This window comes from Vigna angularis, chromosome 5, assembly GCF_016808095.1.
Source record: "Vigna angularis cultivar LongXiaoDou No.4 chromosome 5, ASM1680809v1, whole genome shotgun sequence".
NCBI lineage: Eukaryota > Viridiplantae > Streptophyta > Magnoliopsida > Fabales > Fabaceae > Vigna > Vigna angularis.
This window is the reverse complement of record NC_068974.1, coordinates 1,829,304-1,844,998: the sequence shown is the minus strand read 5'-3', so window position 1 is coordinate 1,844,998 and position 15,695 is coordinate 1,829,304. Positions and strand designations below refer to the sequence as shown.

At 36.3% G+C, this 15,695-nt stretch overlaps 1 protein-coding gene across 1 annotated transcript; it reads left to right on the top strand.

The window, feature by feature from the left end:
- Positions 1-424: 424 nt before the first annotated feature.
- Positions 425-1,942, top strand: LOC108339032 (aspartic proteinase CDR1). The gene has a single exon (XM_017576182.2). The coding sequence runs from the start codon at positions 453-455 to the stop codon at positions 1,719-1,721; it is 1,269 nt and encodes a 422-aa protein (XP_017431671.1). The 5' UTR covers positions 425-452; the 3' UTR covers positions 1,722-1,942.
- Positions 1,943-15,695: the final 13,753 nt, after the last annotated feature.

Genomic DNA, 15,695 nt, shown 5'->3' with positions numbered 1-15,695 from the left:
AGAGTAAAAGATAAAAATGTAAACTTTTGTATTTAAGAAGAGTAATGGTATCATGACACACTTTTATAATCATTTGATATACAGTATAAGGATAAAATGATCATAAAAGTATAAATTTTTGTATTTTATTTACAAAGAAGAAAGTAAAAGTAAGAAAGGATATTATCGTAAAAAAATTATGAATGTTAAATTATTTTTTTTTTAAGAAAGAAGAAAATAAAAAGTAGAGAAATATAGTATCAAATTAATATAAAAAATTTAGGTGTGGATCTTTTTACAAAACTAAAACACCAATGAGGTTACTCTGAAACACGACATTGCAATCCGCGTCCATGAATTTCAGTGGTTGTCAAATTTGTTCTCACACACGCTTCAACAAACGTTGAATGTATCACTAGAACCTTATAAATAGTGACTAGGAATATGCTAATAATACAAATTGGAAGACTTTGATGACAACAATGTCACTTTCCTCAACCCTAGTTCTTATTCTGCTGTCTCTTCACAGCATCTCTTCCTTAGATGCTCACAAAGATGGGTTCAGTGTGGAAATCATCCACCGTGACTCATCAAAATCACCGTTGCATCGTCCCACAGAAACTCAATTCCAACGAGTTGCTAATGCAGTGGGTCGTTCCATTAATCGTGCCAATCATTTCAACCAAAACACACCTAAGGCCAATATAACACGAGATGATGGTGAATACCTTTTGAGCTATTCAGTTGGAACCCCACCATTTCAAGTTTATGGTATTGCTGATACAGGAAGTGACATAACTTGGTTGCAGTGTAAACCTTGTAAACCCTGTTACAACCAAACCAGTCCAATGTTTGACCCTTCAAAATCCAGCACATACAGAATCCTTTCTTACTCTTCTAAAATATGTAAATCAGTGAAAGGTACCACTAAAGATGGAGACCATTGTGAATATACCATTTCCTATGGTGATGGGTCAAAGTCACAAGGAGATCTTAGTGAGGAGATCCTCACTTTAGACTCCACCAATGGCTCTTCAATCCAATTTCCAAGAACTGTCATAGGATGTGGACGAAGGAACACTGTGTCCTCTGAAGGGAAGGCCTCTGGTGTAGTTGGCCTTGGAAGAGGACCTGTGTCCTTGATATCTCAATTGGGTTCTTCAATTGGTGGAAAATTTTCCTATTGTTTGGCACCAACGTCTAATACTTCTAGCAGACTCAATTTTGGAGATGCTGCTGTGGTTTCTGGGAAAGGGACTGTATCAACTCCAATATTCTCACGTGGAGCAGTATTTTACTACCTAACATTGGAAGCATTCAGTGTTGGAAACAAGACAATACAGTTAGGAAGCTCCTCGTCTGAATCTGATGGAGAGGGAAATATCATAATTGACTCAGGTACAACACTCACTCTTTTGCCAGATGATGTTTACTCAAAGCTGGAATCAGCAGTGGCACATGAAGTTAAGTTAAAACGTGTTAAGGGTCCGTTGAGCCTTTGCTTTGAAAGCAGTTTTCATGATCTGAAAGCACCAGTGATCATGGCACATTTTAGAGGCGCAGATGTGAAGTTAAATGCTGTCAACACATTTGTTGAAGTGGACGAAAGGGTAGTGTGCTTCGCTTTCGTGCCAAGTAACCTTGCCATCTTTGGGAACATGGCTCAGATGAACCTTTTGGTTGGCTATGACCTAGAAAAGAAAAGAGTCTCCTTCAAACCCACAGACTGTACTAACCAGTGATTGTTGCTTGTTTTACTGAGTATCTGTCAGTGGACTCAAAATAAAAATATATATTTTAACTATTTTTGTTCCATTTTATTATTGATAACCGATAATGAGAGAAAACAAAAATGTTGAGAACCTTTGCCAACGAATGAACAGACTAAAGGTGTTGTTTTTAATTTGCCCAGATGGGTTTGGAGGCATTTTCTATCAGAAATAATACAGCATTATAGGGCTTATATGTGTATAGCTATTACCAGGTTTGAATTCCAATGTCATAATTCTTAAACCTAAAGGTGATAATGCTAATACAATCTCTTGTTTTATGTATTAACTTGGCTAATTTTCTGTTTAAAATAATTTCCAAAATCTTAGTTGACTGGCTTGTTATTGTATCATTTCGAGAATTATTTCTGTAATGATTACTTAGTCAGTCATAAACTGGGTGACCGATCATCTAACTACAGTATGACCAATCGGTAAGAAGCGTTAATTAGCCGATAATTAATCAGAGTAATTTAAGTCATTAATAGATATCAAAGCAATTAAATTCATTAATGACTATTAGGACACTTAAAGTCATTAATGGATAATTAATGAAAATAATAAAAATTATTTATTAGTAATTAATGAGTCATACCTGATTGGTAAGGAACGTTCCAAAGTGAACTTTCATCACATTGTCATTCATACCAGCTCGGAAATGTTCCAAGTGAACTCCTAGAGCCTAACGATCGGATAAAGTAGAAAAGTGAGGATTTGATAACGATAACCACTAGCGAAGATCTAAAGTACATTAAAGGCAACCAAGATATAAACAAAAAACAATGAATTGAAGGTGACAGAATAATAGTTTCATTAGATATGTATAAGGGTATTGATAATGACATATTTTACCATGAATTAAGTATCGAAATTGAGAGAAAATGTCAACTCTTTCTTAGCTTTTTACCTTCTTTATGCCTTAATTTGTTATGTATCTAAGTGGTTATATTTTGAGTTGTATTGATTTAATTTCATCACTAATCCCCACTTTTTATTATGGAGATCATTCACATGAAGCTTGTGTGCGAATCCAAATAATCAAAGAACCATAAAAGCAAGAAGAAGTGTGAAAGAAGAACATTGAACATAAATTTTGTGGCTGGGGTGCAGCTGGAGTGCAGTTGAGTGTCTGCTCTCTGGAATGTTGGGGTGCAGTTGAGGTGTAACTGAGCGCTCTGTCACTGGAATTCTGTATAGCTGGGCTGCAGCTAGGGTGCAGCTAAGCGATGGCGATATTGATGTGGCAAAATTGGTCTATTTAACTCAGAAACGCGAAGAACTTTGCATCTTTTGGCACCCAAACACGATTTCTCTCATTTGGAGCACTTGGAGGTGAGCTAGGAGCTGTGGAAATAGTCCATCTTCTTCCTTGGGTCTTCTTCCTTCTTCCATTTCCAGCGTTGTTGTAAGCTCAAGCTCTCCATTCATGGAAAGTTAGTTTCATTGTTGTTGGGGGATTGATGTAGCCACTGAACTCTTATGTAAACTACTATGTTTTGAATGAATATATGCCTCTTTCATTGATTGTTAGTGTTTAATTCCTTTTCTTAATGCTTGTTGTGAAGTTCTACCCGTGACATGATTTTAGGGTTTGCTTGATATTGGGAAATGTTGGGTAAATCTATACTTGGATTAAACACCTAAAGGAAATAGTATCTAGGGATAGAACTAGGACCTTTGGTTATCTTAAATCTCAATTCTTAGTTCGAAAATAATTATTGGGTCTTCCAAGGGATTGGAGCCTAATAAAGAAGTCTAGGCTCTCTCTACCAAGGGATTGAGTTTGAGTAATTTAGTAGATTGACATTGGCATATTAATGAAGAGGAAGTGATTTTCTATACATAAGAGTGAAGTAGGTGAAATCATACCCGCAATAATATCATTCCATATCATTTCTAATCTTTCCATTTCTAAGTGTTTGAGTATATATAAGATCACTTTTATCATTTATTTTCATGTTTACTTTAATTGCATTAAAACCCAAATTATGAAGCATTCCTTAGTCTAAGTTAGTTGGAAATTATACGATTCACTAGTGTAGTAAGAGGAAATGGCACCCCGGTTACTTTTGTTTATAGGCACCGGTTCTAAAACCGAGACATATACAGAGGAGGTAAAAAATAGTAGGTTTTATGTCTCGGTTATGAACTAAAACAAAAAGAATAGGATTATGCCTCGGTAACGTGTTTTATTTTTTATTTTTTTAACCTTTAGGACGCTGATTCACTATGGAATGATCTTGTTGATGTTCCTAGAGCTGGTAAACAACCATCCTCATCTCCTTGACATTGCTTGTTGACCACTTTCCTCACTTCTTGCTCCTCCTTTGGCTTAGGCATCATTTGTTCACAGTCAGCCAACTAACAAGCCTGTTTCAAGAGTGGAGGGTCAAAACTCAAGGCTTCATTTTGGGGGTTCATAGCATAGTAAGAACAACAACATATTAGAAATTCCTACATACAACACAAAGTAATACACAACACACAAAGAAGCTTCATCGCACCTTCATTGCAAAGTATACAACATCATCAACAAAAGACATCATCAACAAAAGAGAAGCTTCGGAGGCCGTCGGGGGACCACTGAAGGTCGTTTCGCGGAGAGGACTCTGAACTCCTTCGTCAAAACGAAGTCGTTTCGCGTGCCCTAGATCCTGACGGTACTGGACGCATTGGCGGAGGCGACCCATTCGCCGTTGGGGAAGAAACGCACGATGGTGGCCGAGGCGAAGGCGACCCACAAATCTGGCATTTGTGTAGATGATGGAGTTGAACTTGGCGTCGCCGGAGACGAGGCTCACGATGTCACAACCGACCAAGCTCTGTTTCAATTGATGCAATGTAGGGTTCAAAGCGACGTGAGGCTCGTGCATCTGATTCGATTGTTGCAGGTACCATTGCAAGGAGACGAACTCGCGAGGTTGAACAACAACCAATTGCGATTTTCTGATTTAGGGTTCCATGGCGTGATTCTGGTGGCGCATTGATGGCGGGCAGTGAGGGTTTTGGCGAAGAGGCCATGGGCGAGGAGGGAGAGGACCAGGGCGATGTGTGGCTTGAGCTTGTCCACGATAGTTTTGAAGACGGGGTAGAAGAGGCTTTAGAGGGAGGCAATGGTGTTGGGGTTGTTGTTGTTGGTGGTGGCGGCGTTGGGGTTGGGAAGAGAAGAGGAGGGGTGCGGTGAAGAAAATGAGGGGGGCGATGGAGGAGGAGACAAAGGCGATGGTGAAGAAAAGGAGGGGGGCCATGGAGGAGGAGTGAAGGAGGGATGAGGGGTTGGCAGTGGTTTATGAGAGTGATTCGGAGAGGATGGAGGTGGTTGGGTCGAGAGAAAATGTGGAGGTGAAAAGCTAATATCAGATTTACCCTCTCTCACCTCCTCTACTGCCTCGGTTGGTCAGATAACTAAGGTAGAACCTTTATATCAGAAAAGTTGTCAGGTGAAAAGTCCTTTTTGTAAGTGGAATCAAAGTTTTCTAACTCGGTTGTTTTCAAAACCGAGGTAGTATCCCCCTTTAGGCATCGGTTCCCGAACAACCGAGGCGTATACTTTCGTTAAAACTACGATAATGCCACAGCGCTTTTATACGCTTCGGTTTCAGTAAAACCGAGGCGTATATAGCGCGTTAAAAAACCTAATTTTTACTAGTGATTATTTGGTGACATGAGTCTCTTGAGAAACGATATCTGGTCTTTCCAGTTTAATTACTTGAAACGATTTGGTACACTTGCCAAAGTCTCAAAAGGCATACAAAAAAAGGCTGATTGGTAAACATGATGGTCTATTACTAAAAACCATGTTTATCGAGTGGTCCATTTACAATGTTAGTTGTAAAAATTAAAAGCAAAAAACCCCAATACCCAGGAGGCCCCTCATTCATCTCTGTCATGCCCTTCATCCTCAACATCTTCCACAACAACCTCAATAAGTTGAGGTTCTTCTGAAACAATCGACAGAACTTCTTCGGCCTTGACATGGGGAAGAGGAAGATCAACGAGTTGACCGTCGACCACCATCTTCATAATGTCATACCCCTCGTGGTCATTTAGCACGTCAAAGAAGTAATCGCACTGCATGATTCCTTTGTAAAAGTCATTGACGTGATCATTGTACACCTCCCCCGCAAAATACTTATTTTCTTCAATCAATTTGGCCCACTCAACCGAAAGACCATCCCGTTCAGCTTGCAAGTCTTTGTACAAGTCGCCCGTTTTCTAAACATCCAACTTCAGATCATCAATAGCTTGTTGGAGTTATCGATTTTCTTAGCGGGCTTCAGTGAGGACGGTTGTAGCCTTCTTCCTATTCTCTTCATGAGTTTTTTGCATTTCCTCCAAGCATCGATTGAGCTCCTCGTTTGCTTTCAGAGCTACCTCTAAATCCTGCTCGACGACCTGAAGTTTCTCTATCGAGACAATTCCCTTAGGAGTCTCGACGGCATAGGCCTTGCAAATGTTCGATCAGATGGTTAGCTCGTAAGCCATGTCTGTAGCCTTTTCAACAGTCATCCCCTTGAAGAAAGTATTCTCTTCTTGGGAAAGATTAAATTGGGAACAGTGAGCCACCCATACGTTAGGTCGAGCGGACTGATCAGAAGTGGCCCCTTGGGTGAACTTCTTTTACTCCTCTTATGCGAGGAGACAAAGTTCTCTCTAGAAGATTTTCTCTTCCCCTTGCCTTTGGATGGTGGAGGAACAACCGCCACTAGAGTAGGGTCTAACAGTTGGGGAGAAGGGCGGGCACTCTCAGGATCTTAGATTGTTCAGGTGGGAGCTGTTGTGGTAGCCTTTGGAAGAGGAGGGCGATTAGAGGAGCCTTCCCCAGACTTCTTTAAATCTTTCTTTCGCCGAGCAGCCATATGCTACATAACAAAAGGCTTACCCAACACTCTAGTACTCAAAGCACCTGATATGAGGAAATCGATTAGTGTAACGCCCCAAATTTCAGGGTGTCACGGTTAATACAAAAACCAGTAAACTTGCATAACATAATAGTTCCAATATAGTTGTCTAATAGCATTATTTAAAAGGTTTAATAGGTTCGGAGGTCCCTATATTTGTGGGTTCGTTTCAATTGGGTCCTCCAATTTTGAAAGTGATCAATTTGGTCCTTAATTTAACAAAATTGAGTCAATAATACCCTTTCCGTTAAATGCAATGGACGACATTAACTTTTTAAACATGTGGTATGTTGAAGCATCCTTTAAATAAAACTGTGCAACCTGCAAATAAAAGGATGCCTCAACATGCCACATGTTTAAAAAGTTAACGCCGTCCATTACATTTAACGGAAAGGGTATTATTGACTCAATTTTGTTAAATTAGGGATCAAATTGATCACTTTCAAAATTGGAGGACCCAATTGAAACGAACCCACAAATATAAGGACCTTCGAACCTATTAAACCTATTTAAAATAATGAAAATAACGAAGGAAATAAAATAACTCCAATTACATTGTCTTAAAAATTCAAACGCAATAACTTTAAATAAAAATCACAAGTTTGTCCCTCGTCATCTCTCGGATTTATCATGCTTCAGCACCATATACAACATCATCTGCTCACGTATAATACATTATACGATCATCGTCGATGATATCATTCATAACACATAAAAACAACATGTATGGGGTATGTTACTATTAAAACAATCATAATAATAACAAGATGTAACACATTGAATATATCAACCATAAACAACCACACCATACCCACTAGTAATAACAATAGAATTCATAATCTTTTAACATAACAAATCAATCATATATGATTACTCGATCATTGATCATCGATCCTTGATTTCTTGACCCTTGATCTACACACTCATTAGCACATTTGCTAACTACTCACTATAACTATTATAGTAGCACTGCTACCAACATAACATCACCTAGAGCATTCCATACCATGATCATCATCATAGATACACCACCACCATGAATATCCTCGTTGTGAACAAACCATGAGCATTATCCAACCATAAACACCATAGTGGAAAGATTCAATCCCACTCCTATACCCTACCTCACCGACTGTAACAGCTCCTACAATCTAATCTATAGATTTCCCACACAGATACGCTGAAGTAGTCCTGCAATCCAACTAAGGAACATGTAATCCTACCACACAAGGACAAGGAAGACATCTTCATTCCCACACAAGGAAGGTTCAATACCCGAACAACCCTTTGTATGCATATAAGGCAAAAGGAAGTATATCCTCCACTCTCATGCTCATCAATCACTCAGATATATCCCAACACTCACTCATGCTCCAATCTCAACCACAATTCAAACTTGGCCCTAAACATAATCATTAATCCCAATCTTTGATTATCATCACGTTCTACAGCTCCTCAAGCTTGATCGACGTCCATTCTTCAACAAAACGCTCTTTTCCAACAAAAATACACTGGGATAATAGATTATCACAAGTGGTAATCGATTATTCCCTAAACGATTCATATTACACAAAAACATATTGTGATAATCGATTATCACTTAAGATAATTTATTATCTTAGTGAAAAATTCCCAAAAACATCAGATATGAAGGGATTATCGATTATGATCCAAGATAATCAATTATTCCTGCAACCATACTCAACATCAATGTGCAGGTAATCTATTATAACTAATGATAATCGATTATTGTCGAAACGAAACACATCTTGGACAAAATTCAAGTATTCAAAACACACATACATCAGCCCTAGATCACGTGAACACATACTTAACACATCATTCATGCATTCAAGCATCACATACCCTTGTAAACTTACTCAAACACATACAATACATCACTTGAATCATCCAAAACCAATCATTGACATGTTATACCCCAATAAAATCCAAATATACTGCATATGATTATTACCACACCCTTACAACATATATTTGCATGGAAAACCCCCAAGCATCATAACTTTGTTCTCCCTTAGCATCAAACCCTTTGGTGGGATAACCTAACAAAACATACATAATACATTCATAGGGAAGATCCAACACAAACATTACATAAACCCTATGCCCATGCATACATAAACCCTTACCCAAGAATGACTACATATAATCATACATAACAATATGTAATCATACATCAAAACAAGGATTATCAATCAATATAATCAAGAACATATAACATACAATACAAACAAATAAAGGTAAGTTTTCCCATACCTTGACCAATCCTAGGGCTTTGTCTACATTCCAAAACACCACCAATCTCTAAGGTTTCTGCAGTTCTTCCTCTTCTCTCCCAGAAAAGCCCCTCTCTCTCTTCCTATCTCTCTTTTTCAGTTTAGATGTAGGTTAAAAATGTGCAGACCCTAGTTTCCCTTTCTCCTTTTTATCTTCTCTTATTCTATGTTTATCTTAATTTATCTACTTTTTAAAATATCAACAACCACCCAATATTTCAAAGATTCACGTAATGTCATAATTACATTTTAGATTTTGGCTTAATTACTTACTTGATGTCTATATTCAGAGGGTTTTTTCTATTTAGTACCCGCTTTTAAAAATTCTCTATTTTATCCCAAGTGATATAAATTGTATCAATCACGTTCTTTCCATTAAATTGGCATAAACAGAGTTAACTTCGTGCTAACGTGACTCTGAAATCAGTATTGTGTCTTCTCTCTCCTCTACTTTGCTATGCAACATAGTCTTTTTGTCAGTGTCCTCTCTGCAATGCAGCATACAATTATTACTTTTCAAATAAACAGTTTTGAATTTGTTTTAATAACCAAATCCAATTAGAATATTAAATAAATAATTTTATAAAATATTTATTCCAAAATTACTTATTTAAATTTAAAAGAACTAATCTTTAATTAAATAAAATATAATTGATTTGACACTTATATTTTCTGTTTTGATAACAATAATTTATTGAAAGGAAAATTTTTCCATAAAATGGTTTAAAAATATACATTTTGTGTTTCTATTAATTTATACAAATGGTTTAAAGTAACAGAGGAAGACGGAAGGAAGGGAAGCTCTGAAGCCCGTGAGCTGATTGTTGCAGTTTATAATCTGTTCCTCTGCTACGCCTTACCATAAAATAACTGTTCACTTTCACATTCACCTTCATTTCCAATTCATTCTATTCTCTCTTCAACCCAACCAAGGTTTTTCCCTCACATTCTAACCTTCTGCAGATAAAACTCTCTACAAATTCTTAAATTCCAAACCCCTTCACTTCTCTCTCCTTTATCCGACACCAGAATCTCATCGCTCTTCACCACCGGCCTTGCCCTCCTACTAGGTGACTCCAACACTCTCCTCGTGCCTCCCGCTTGGTCCGGCCAAATGCTTTTCAAGATATTAACAAAATAAGTCTTTGTTATATGAAATAAGTTATATTAATTTGTTGGGAATCGCGAGTTTATACATACAAATAAGAAAGTTTATTTTGGTGAATTTATTGTAAGTTTTTTATTGAAAATTTTATCATTGTTTGGTAGGGATTGAATTTAAGTTTTATTCTTGTTAAATCCCTTCAGTAAATATACTTGAAGGATTGACCATTAAAGGTAAGCTTTATGTGAAAGATTTTTCATGGTTGAATTATGTGGAAGCTAGACCAATGATAGATGTGTGTGATTTCATTTCCCAAAAGGAGAGAGAGATAAAAAAGGGTTTCATAAAAATATACAAGAGAGAAAAAAAGCTCGCGCATTGCAAGAAAAACAGAGGAAATAGAATAAACAATATTGATTTCATATCTGGCAATTAAACCGAAGGGATGTGATTGATAATTTATACCACTTTGGGAAAAAATAGAGAATTTTTAAAAGCGAATACTAAACAAAAAAAACAAACTCTGAATGTAAGAACCAAGTAAGCAATTAAGCCTCAAGTTTTCTATTATTTTCACCATTTTCCTTTATACCCCCCTACATTAATTTTTATACCAATTAATGAAGGTAAAAAGACTTTTTTGCCCTTAGGCAAAAAAATACAATTTAAAATTTAAGTTTCTCTTAAAGTCTTCTTTCTTGCTAGAATTAAACCCACACATATTCAATATTAAATCACTCTTCTATCAACAATGCAACACATGATATTGGTAATATCACACACACACACAAATCATTAAAATCACAACATGTCAAACATGTGTTCTAGTTAATCAACAATAACATTAAATTATTATAGTAATTATAATCCTAAAAGACACACCTAAGCATTAAACACCAATTAAAAAGAAATACTACTCAAGTCTTATAACCACTTTACTAGTATAAGGGAAACTTGGATCGATCTTTATTAGTAAAGAACTTTGGCCGACCAGCTTATGTTATTGCAATTTTAAGAAAATTCTTTGTGAAATTTTTGTACAAAGTATTGTAGAGAGTGAACAACATCCGGCCATTTTCTGATATGAGAGATACCCAAGACTGACGAGGTGCGAAAGAAATATAGAAAGGAGTCGAGTGTCGATGTTAGGTCAAGCGCCTTACATAAGGCAACAAGCGCATGCATAAACGCCAACCCGTTTAGGTGAAGTTTAGTAGGAGCCACATTCATCTCCTGCAAAACACCAATTTGAAATTCGGAAAGTAGAAGTCGAACGTGCATCTCGCGGAAAATAGCCGAAAGCGTATAAAATAAATTAGACGCATAGCCCTCCTTCCCTTGGTACGCATGTTCGGTTCTTTTTTAGACAGTAAGTTTAAAATACCTCGTGTTTGCGGCCTCCGTCACTAGATCCACCTGATCCCTAAACTGCTTCAAGGCCCCGTTGGTATGAAAGTTGGAAACATAAAGTCGAACTTCGTGAAGGGCCCAACCATACCTCGGAACGGGCTACAAAGGAGCAACCAACCCGTCCCATTCATCTTCTCCATCCATCTCTATAATGGTCATTGTGCCCCTTCGATCAGAGTGGCCTCATTATTCAGTGTGTCCTCTTCAATCGGAGTTCCCCCATTATTTATGTGAGCGACCACTCCCCCGTCAACCGAGAACTCTCTACACTCAATTGATCCTAAAATAGAAGGTCCGACGAATGACGACAATTCCGACATAGATAAATAATAATTATATAATAATAATAAAATGAATTATTGTTATGTAGCTTCTTAATAAAATTTATGTAAATAAATAAATTAAGTATAGTAATATTATTTTATGGTTTTAATAATGGATGATATTGTTGGTATGATATATATATATATATATATATATATATATATATATATATATATATATATATATATATATAATCATAGGAATAAAATAAATTATGGTAGTGTGTCTGTGTGTTTAAAGTGTTAAATTGGTAGATAAAATTAATTATAATTGCATTATTTTGTCTTTATGTGATACATGAAATAGGAATTATACATGATTGTTTGCATTTATATAACAGTCAAAGTAAGTTGGTTTAGTTGTGAAGCATGTCTTTGTTATGGAATGGGGCATCATTTATGTAAATTGTTTTTGCATGAAAAAGAGGGTTTTGTTTATGTATCTAGGCAAAAATGGTTTGGAATTTATGTATATGGGCAAAAAAAATTAATTACGTATTTAGGCAAGTCTTGGGGAGCCTAGACGACTTCATATGAGCAAGTCGTGCTCTCCTTACTCGACTTGACCCTGACACAATAGGAAAATTTGAAGTCGTGTACCTAAAATATTTTTGGGCTTTGGTGGTTATCAAGCCTTGTAATCGATTACACAATGTCAAAGTCGTACAGGGGGCACAAGTTCACCCGTAATTGATTACACCCCTTCTATAATTGATTATAAGAAGTGTAAATCGAGATAAACTCTGGTAATTGCTTACCAAAGTTGTGTAATAGCAAAAACGACTCAGGTAATCGATTACAGGCCTTTGATAATCGATTACCACAGGCTTTTAGTGTTGAAACCATGAGTTTTTTTTTGGTTTTCACCATTTATGTAATTTATGGTTGTTGATTACATTGAGAAACTTATTCACCATATCTATCTTTTTATTCTTTAATTATTTAAATCTCATTGTTGACCATGTATGTTGTTTGTGGTTCTTAATGTCAATGACATGTATTTGTTCTCAATTCATTCTAAAGACATTGTTGATGACATTGACGTGTATTTTCTTGACCATGTAATATTGTTTTAGAGTAAATAGAAATTAAAACCACAAAAAAGTCATAAACAGAATATAAACTTTTTATTAAATCATAAGTTGATTACAAGAACCTAAAAACAAAAATAACAACGAATACAATAAAATAAATATCTAAGAAGATCCTCGTGGTGGGCCAAAATGATGATGAAGATAATCCATGTTGCTCCAGATCATCAATTTGAGCATTAATGGTATTGAATCTTTGACCCATGTTTTTCTCAAGATGTCCAACACGAGCATCCATATTACTGAAGCTTTCACCAACAATGCTTGCAGATTGCGTATGTCGTTCATTATGTCAGCTAGTGAGGAAGTATCTTGTTGAGGGGCAGGTATTTGGCGTTGAGGAGGAGCATCTCTGTGAACCCACTGACCATCATGATTTTTATGAAATTCAAAGGAAAAGATTATGTCAGTCGCGCAATTGTGAACTTCTTTCTTGGAGCAGGATGGAATTTCAAAATGTTGCATCAATAGGGTGACAAAAAATGGATAAGGTAAAGGAGTCGTCTCCCTCAAAGACTTCTTCATCCTATGTTGGATGAGATGAGCCAAGTTGATCTGCTTTGATGTCAGGATGGTCCACATTAAAAGGAGATCTTCTCGATAGTCTGCGCAACATTAGATACATGAGGAAGAAAAATACGACAGATAACATAATGTAGTATTTGAGTCTCGACTTTCATAGACCTAGTTAGTATTCTTGTTTGGGAAGATGGCTTAATCTTCATACATGAGAAACCTTGTTTGCATATCATTTTCTCTCTTTAGTCCTCATATATGAATAGATAAAATTGTTGAAGAGAAAAAATAATGGTGAAACTCACCTCTACCCTCCTCTCATGTAGGTTCTTTTCTCCCCTCAAAACAATAATTACACACCCCTTTTATTCATCTAATTATTCTTCTTCAATTCTCTTTTTCCTTTTTGTATGAGTAGAGTGTTGGGTAAGGAGGAGGGTTCATCGGAAAGACACAATACCAATGAAATTTGAGTTTCTCATTTCTATCCAAAGTGGGATTTGGACTCACTTGGATTCCCAACAAATCTCTCCCTCAAGGGTTGATAACTTTTTGGCAAGTATACCAAATCGTTACAAGTAATACAGTGATAAGTAAAGTATCGTTCTCCTCAGGGAATTTGTGTTACGTTATTCAATTAAAATTTATTTATCAAAATCAATTTGAACAACAAAATATAAGTGAATTAATAGTCTCAAACTAGATGACAATTTAAAATGGAAATTAAAATTTTAAAGAAAGCTTCATTGGAATTGACTTCATGACCACATTACAGTAACTCTTCTGAGCAATATAACTTGCGTTCAAACATCAACATCACAGTATCTTGGTTCAATTCCTTAAAACAAGTTCTAAAGAATTATGTTCAATTATTAATTCCTTAAGTAATTAAACATAAACTTTGCATTAAGAACTGATGTTATTGATGACCAGGAGAATTGAAACTATTCCTAGCATCTTTCCTTCTGGTTGCTTTTCCTGCGTTAATACTCAAATTTACTTCCCAGTACAATTTGAATATAAAAACAAGTATATTTTACTTCCGTAAAATAAAATAAAAAGTAAACAAGAAAAGCATATGAACACACTTTATATTGAACAGGAAATATTACATCAAATGTCAGCCATTACAGTCAATTCCAACGAATAAAAGTTTAGCCTATCCTAGACATCACAAACATACTCATTTCTGCAATTCCTTGCATGATGTGCAGTCTTGATGTCTTCAGAAAGGTCTCCTGATGGTCTCCTCGTTCTCCAGAGCAGTTCTCCAAAAAATATTATCCTTTTTCATCAGCTCCCCCTTTTCTCCTTCAAATCACGTCTTTTAAGAGACGGTTGAATTCTCATAACTGCTCCATTCGCTCCGCGCACAGAAGCAGATTCGCTGTGCGAATTAAAATTAATTCAGCACTCAACTGCACAAATTCGCTAAGCGCACAACCTCTGGTGCGCTGTGCGAATTTTGCAATTTTCATTCTTCTCTGATGTCATTCGCTCAGCGAACCAATGGTGGTGCGCTGTGCGAATGTATTCTCCTGGCGAATTTTGCTTTTGCTATGCGAGAATTGGCTGACAGATTCCCTTTTGTACAACTTTTCCTGAACAATAATTTACAACACAATCTACTTCCTATTACGACTTTTCACTGAGTAATAACATGAATAATTACAAAATTGAGATAATTTATAAGTGTCAAAACATCTGTTTTTCACACTTATCAACTCCCCCAAACTTGAACTATTTCATGCTCTCAGGAAATAACAGAAACATATGAACAACACATAACACACCTTTGACGTTTTGATAGAAAGACTTTACACATCAGACAAATCACATGCATTCCTAAAGATTCAAACAGGTATGGCACAGTACAATACTCAAAAATTCACCTGTGTATAGAATATGTAAACCAGATCAGCATTTATCATTCTCACCACTCACAATGTTTGTCCTCACAGCAGAATTGTCATAGAACTTCATCAGCTTTTGCGTTTCATTTGATTCACACACTTCACACACTATTGGTTAAGTCAAAAGGTCTTTTCAGGTTAAGATTTGGCTTGGCTAGAAAAAGAATCATGGTTTTTCTTGGATTCAAAGACACCTATTAAGAAGAGAACAACTTCAATACTCAAATCCCAAAATATATCATTTATCACATACCATTTTCTTTCACAGCTCAACCTTTTCTTTCATTTTGAGCTTCTTCTTCTTTCTTTTTTTTTCTTTCTTTCCCCCAAACTTGAATTCAACCTTAACCTCTTTTAAAACATAATACCTGTTCTCTTCTAAGGTGTAAGG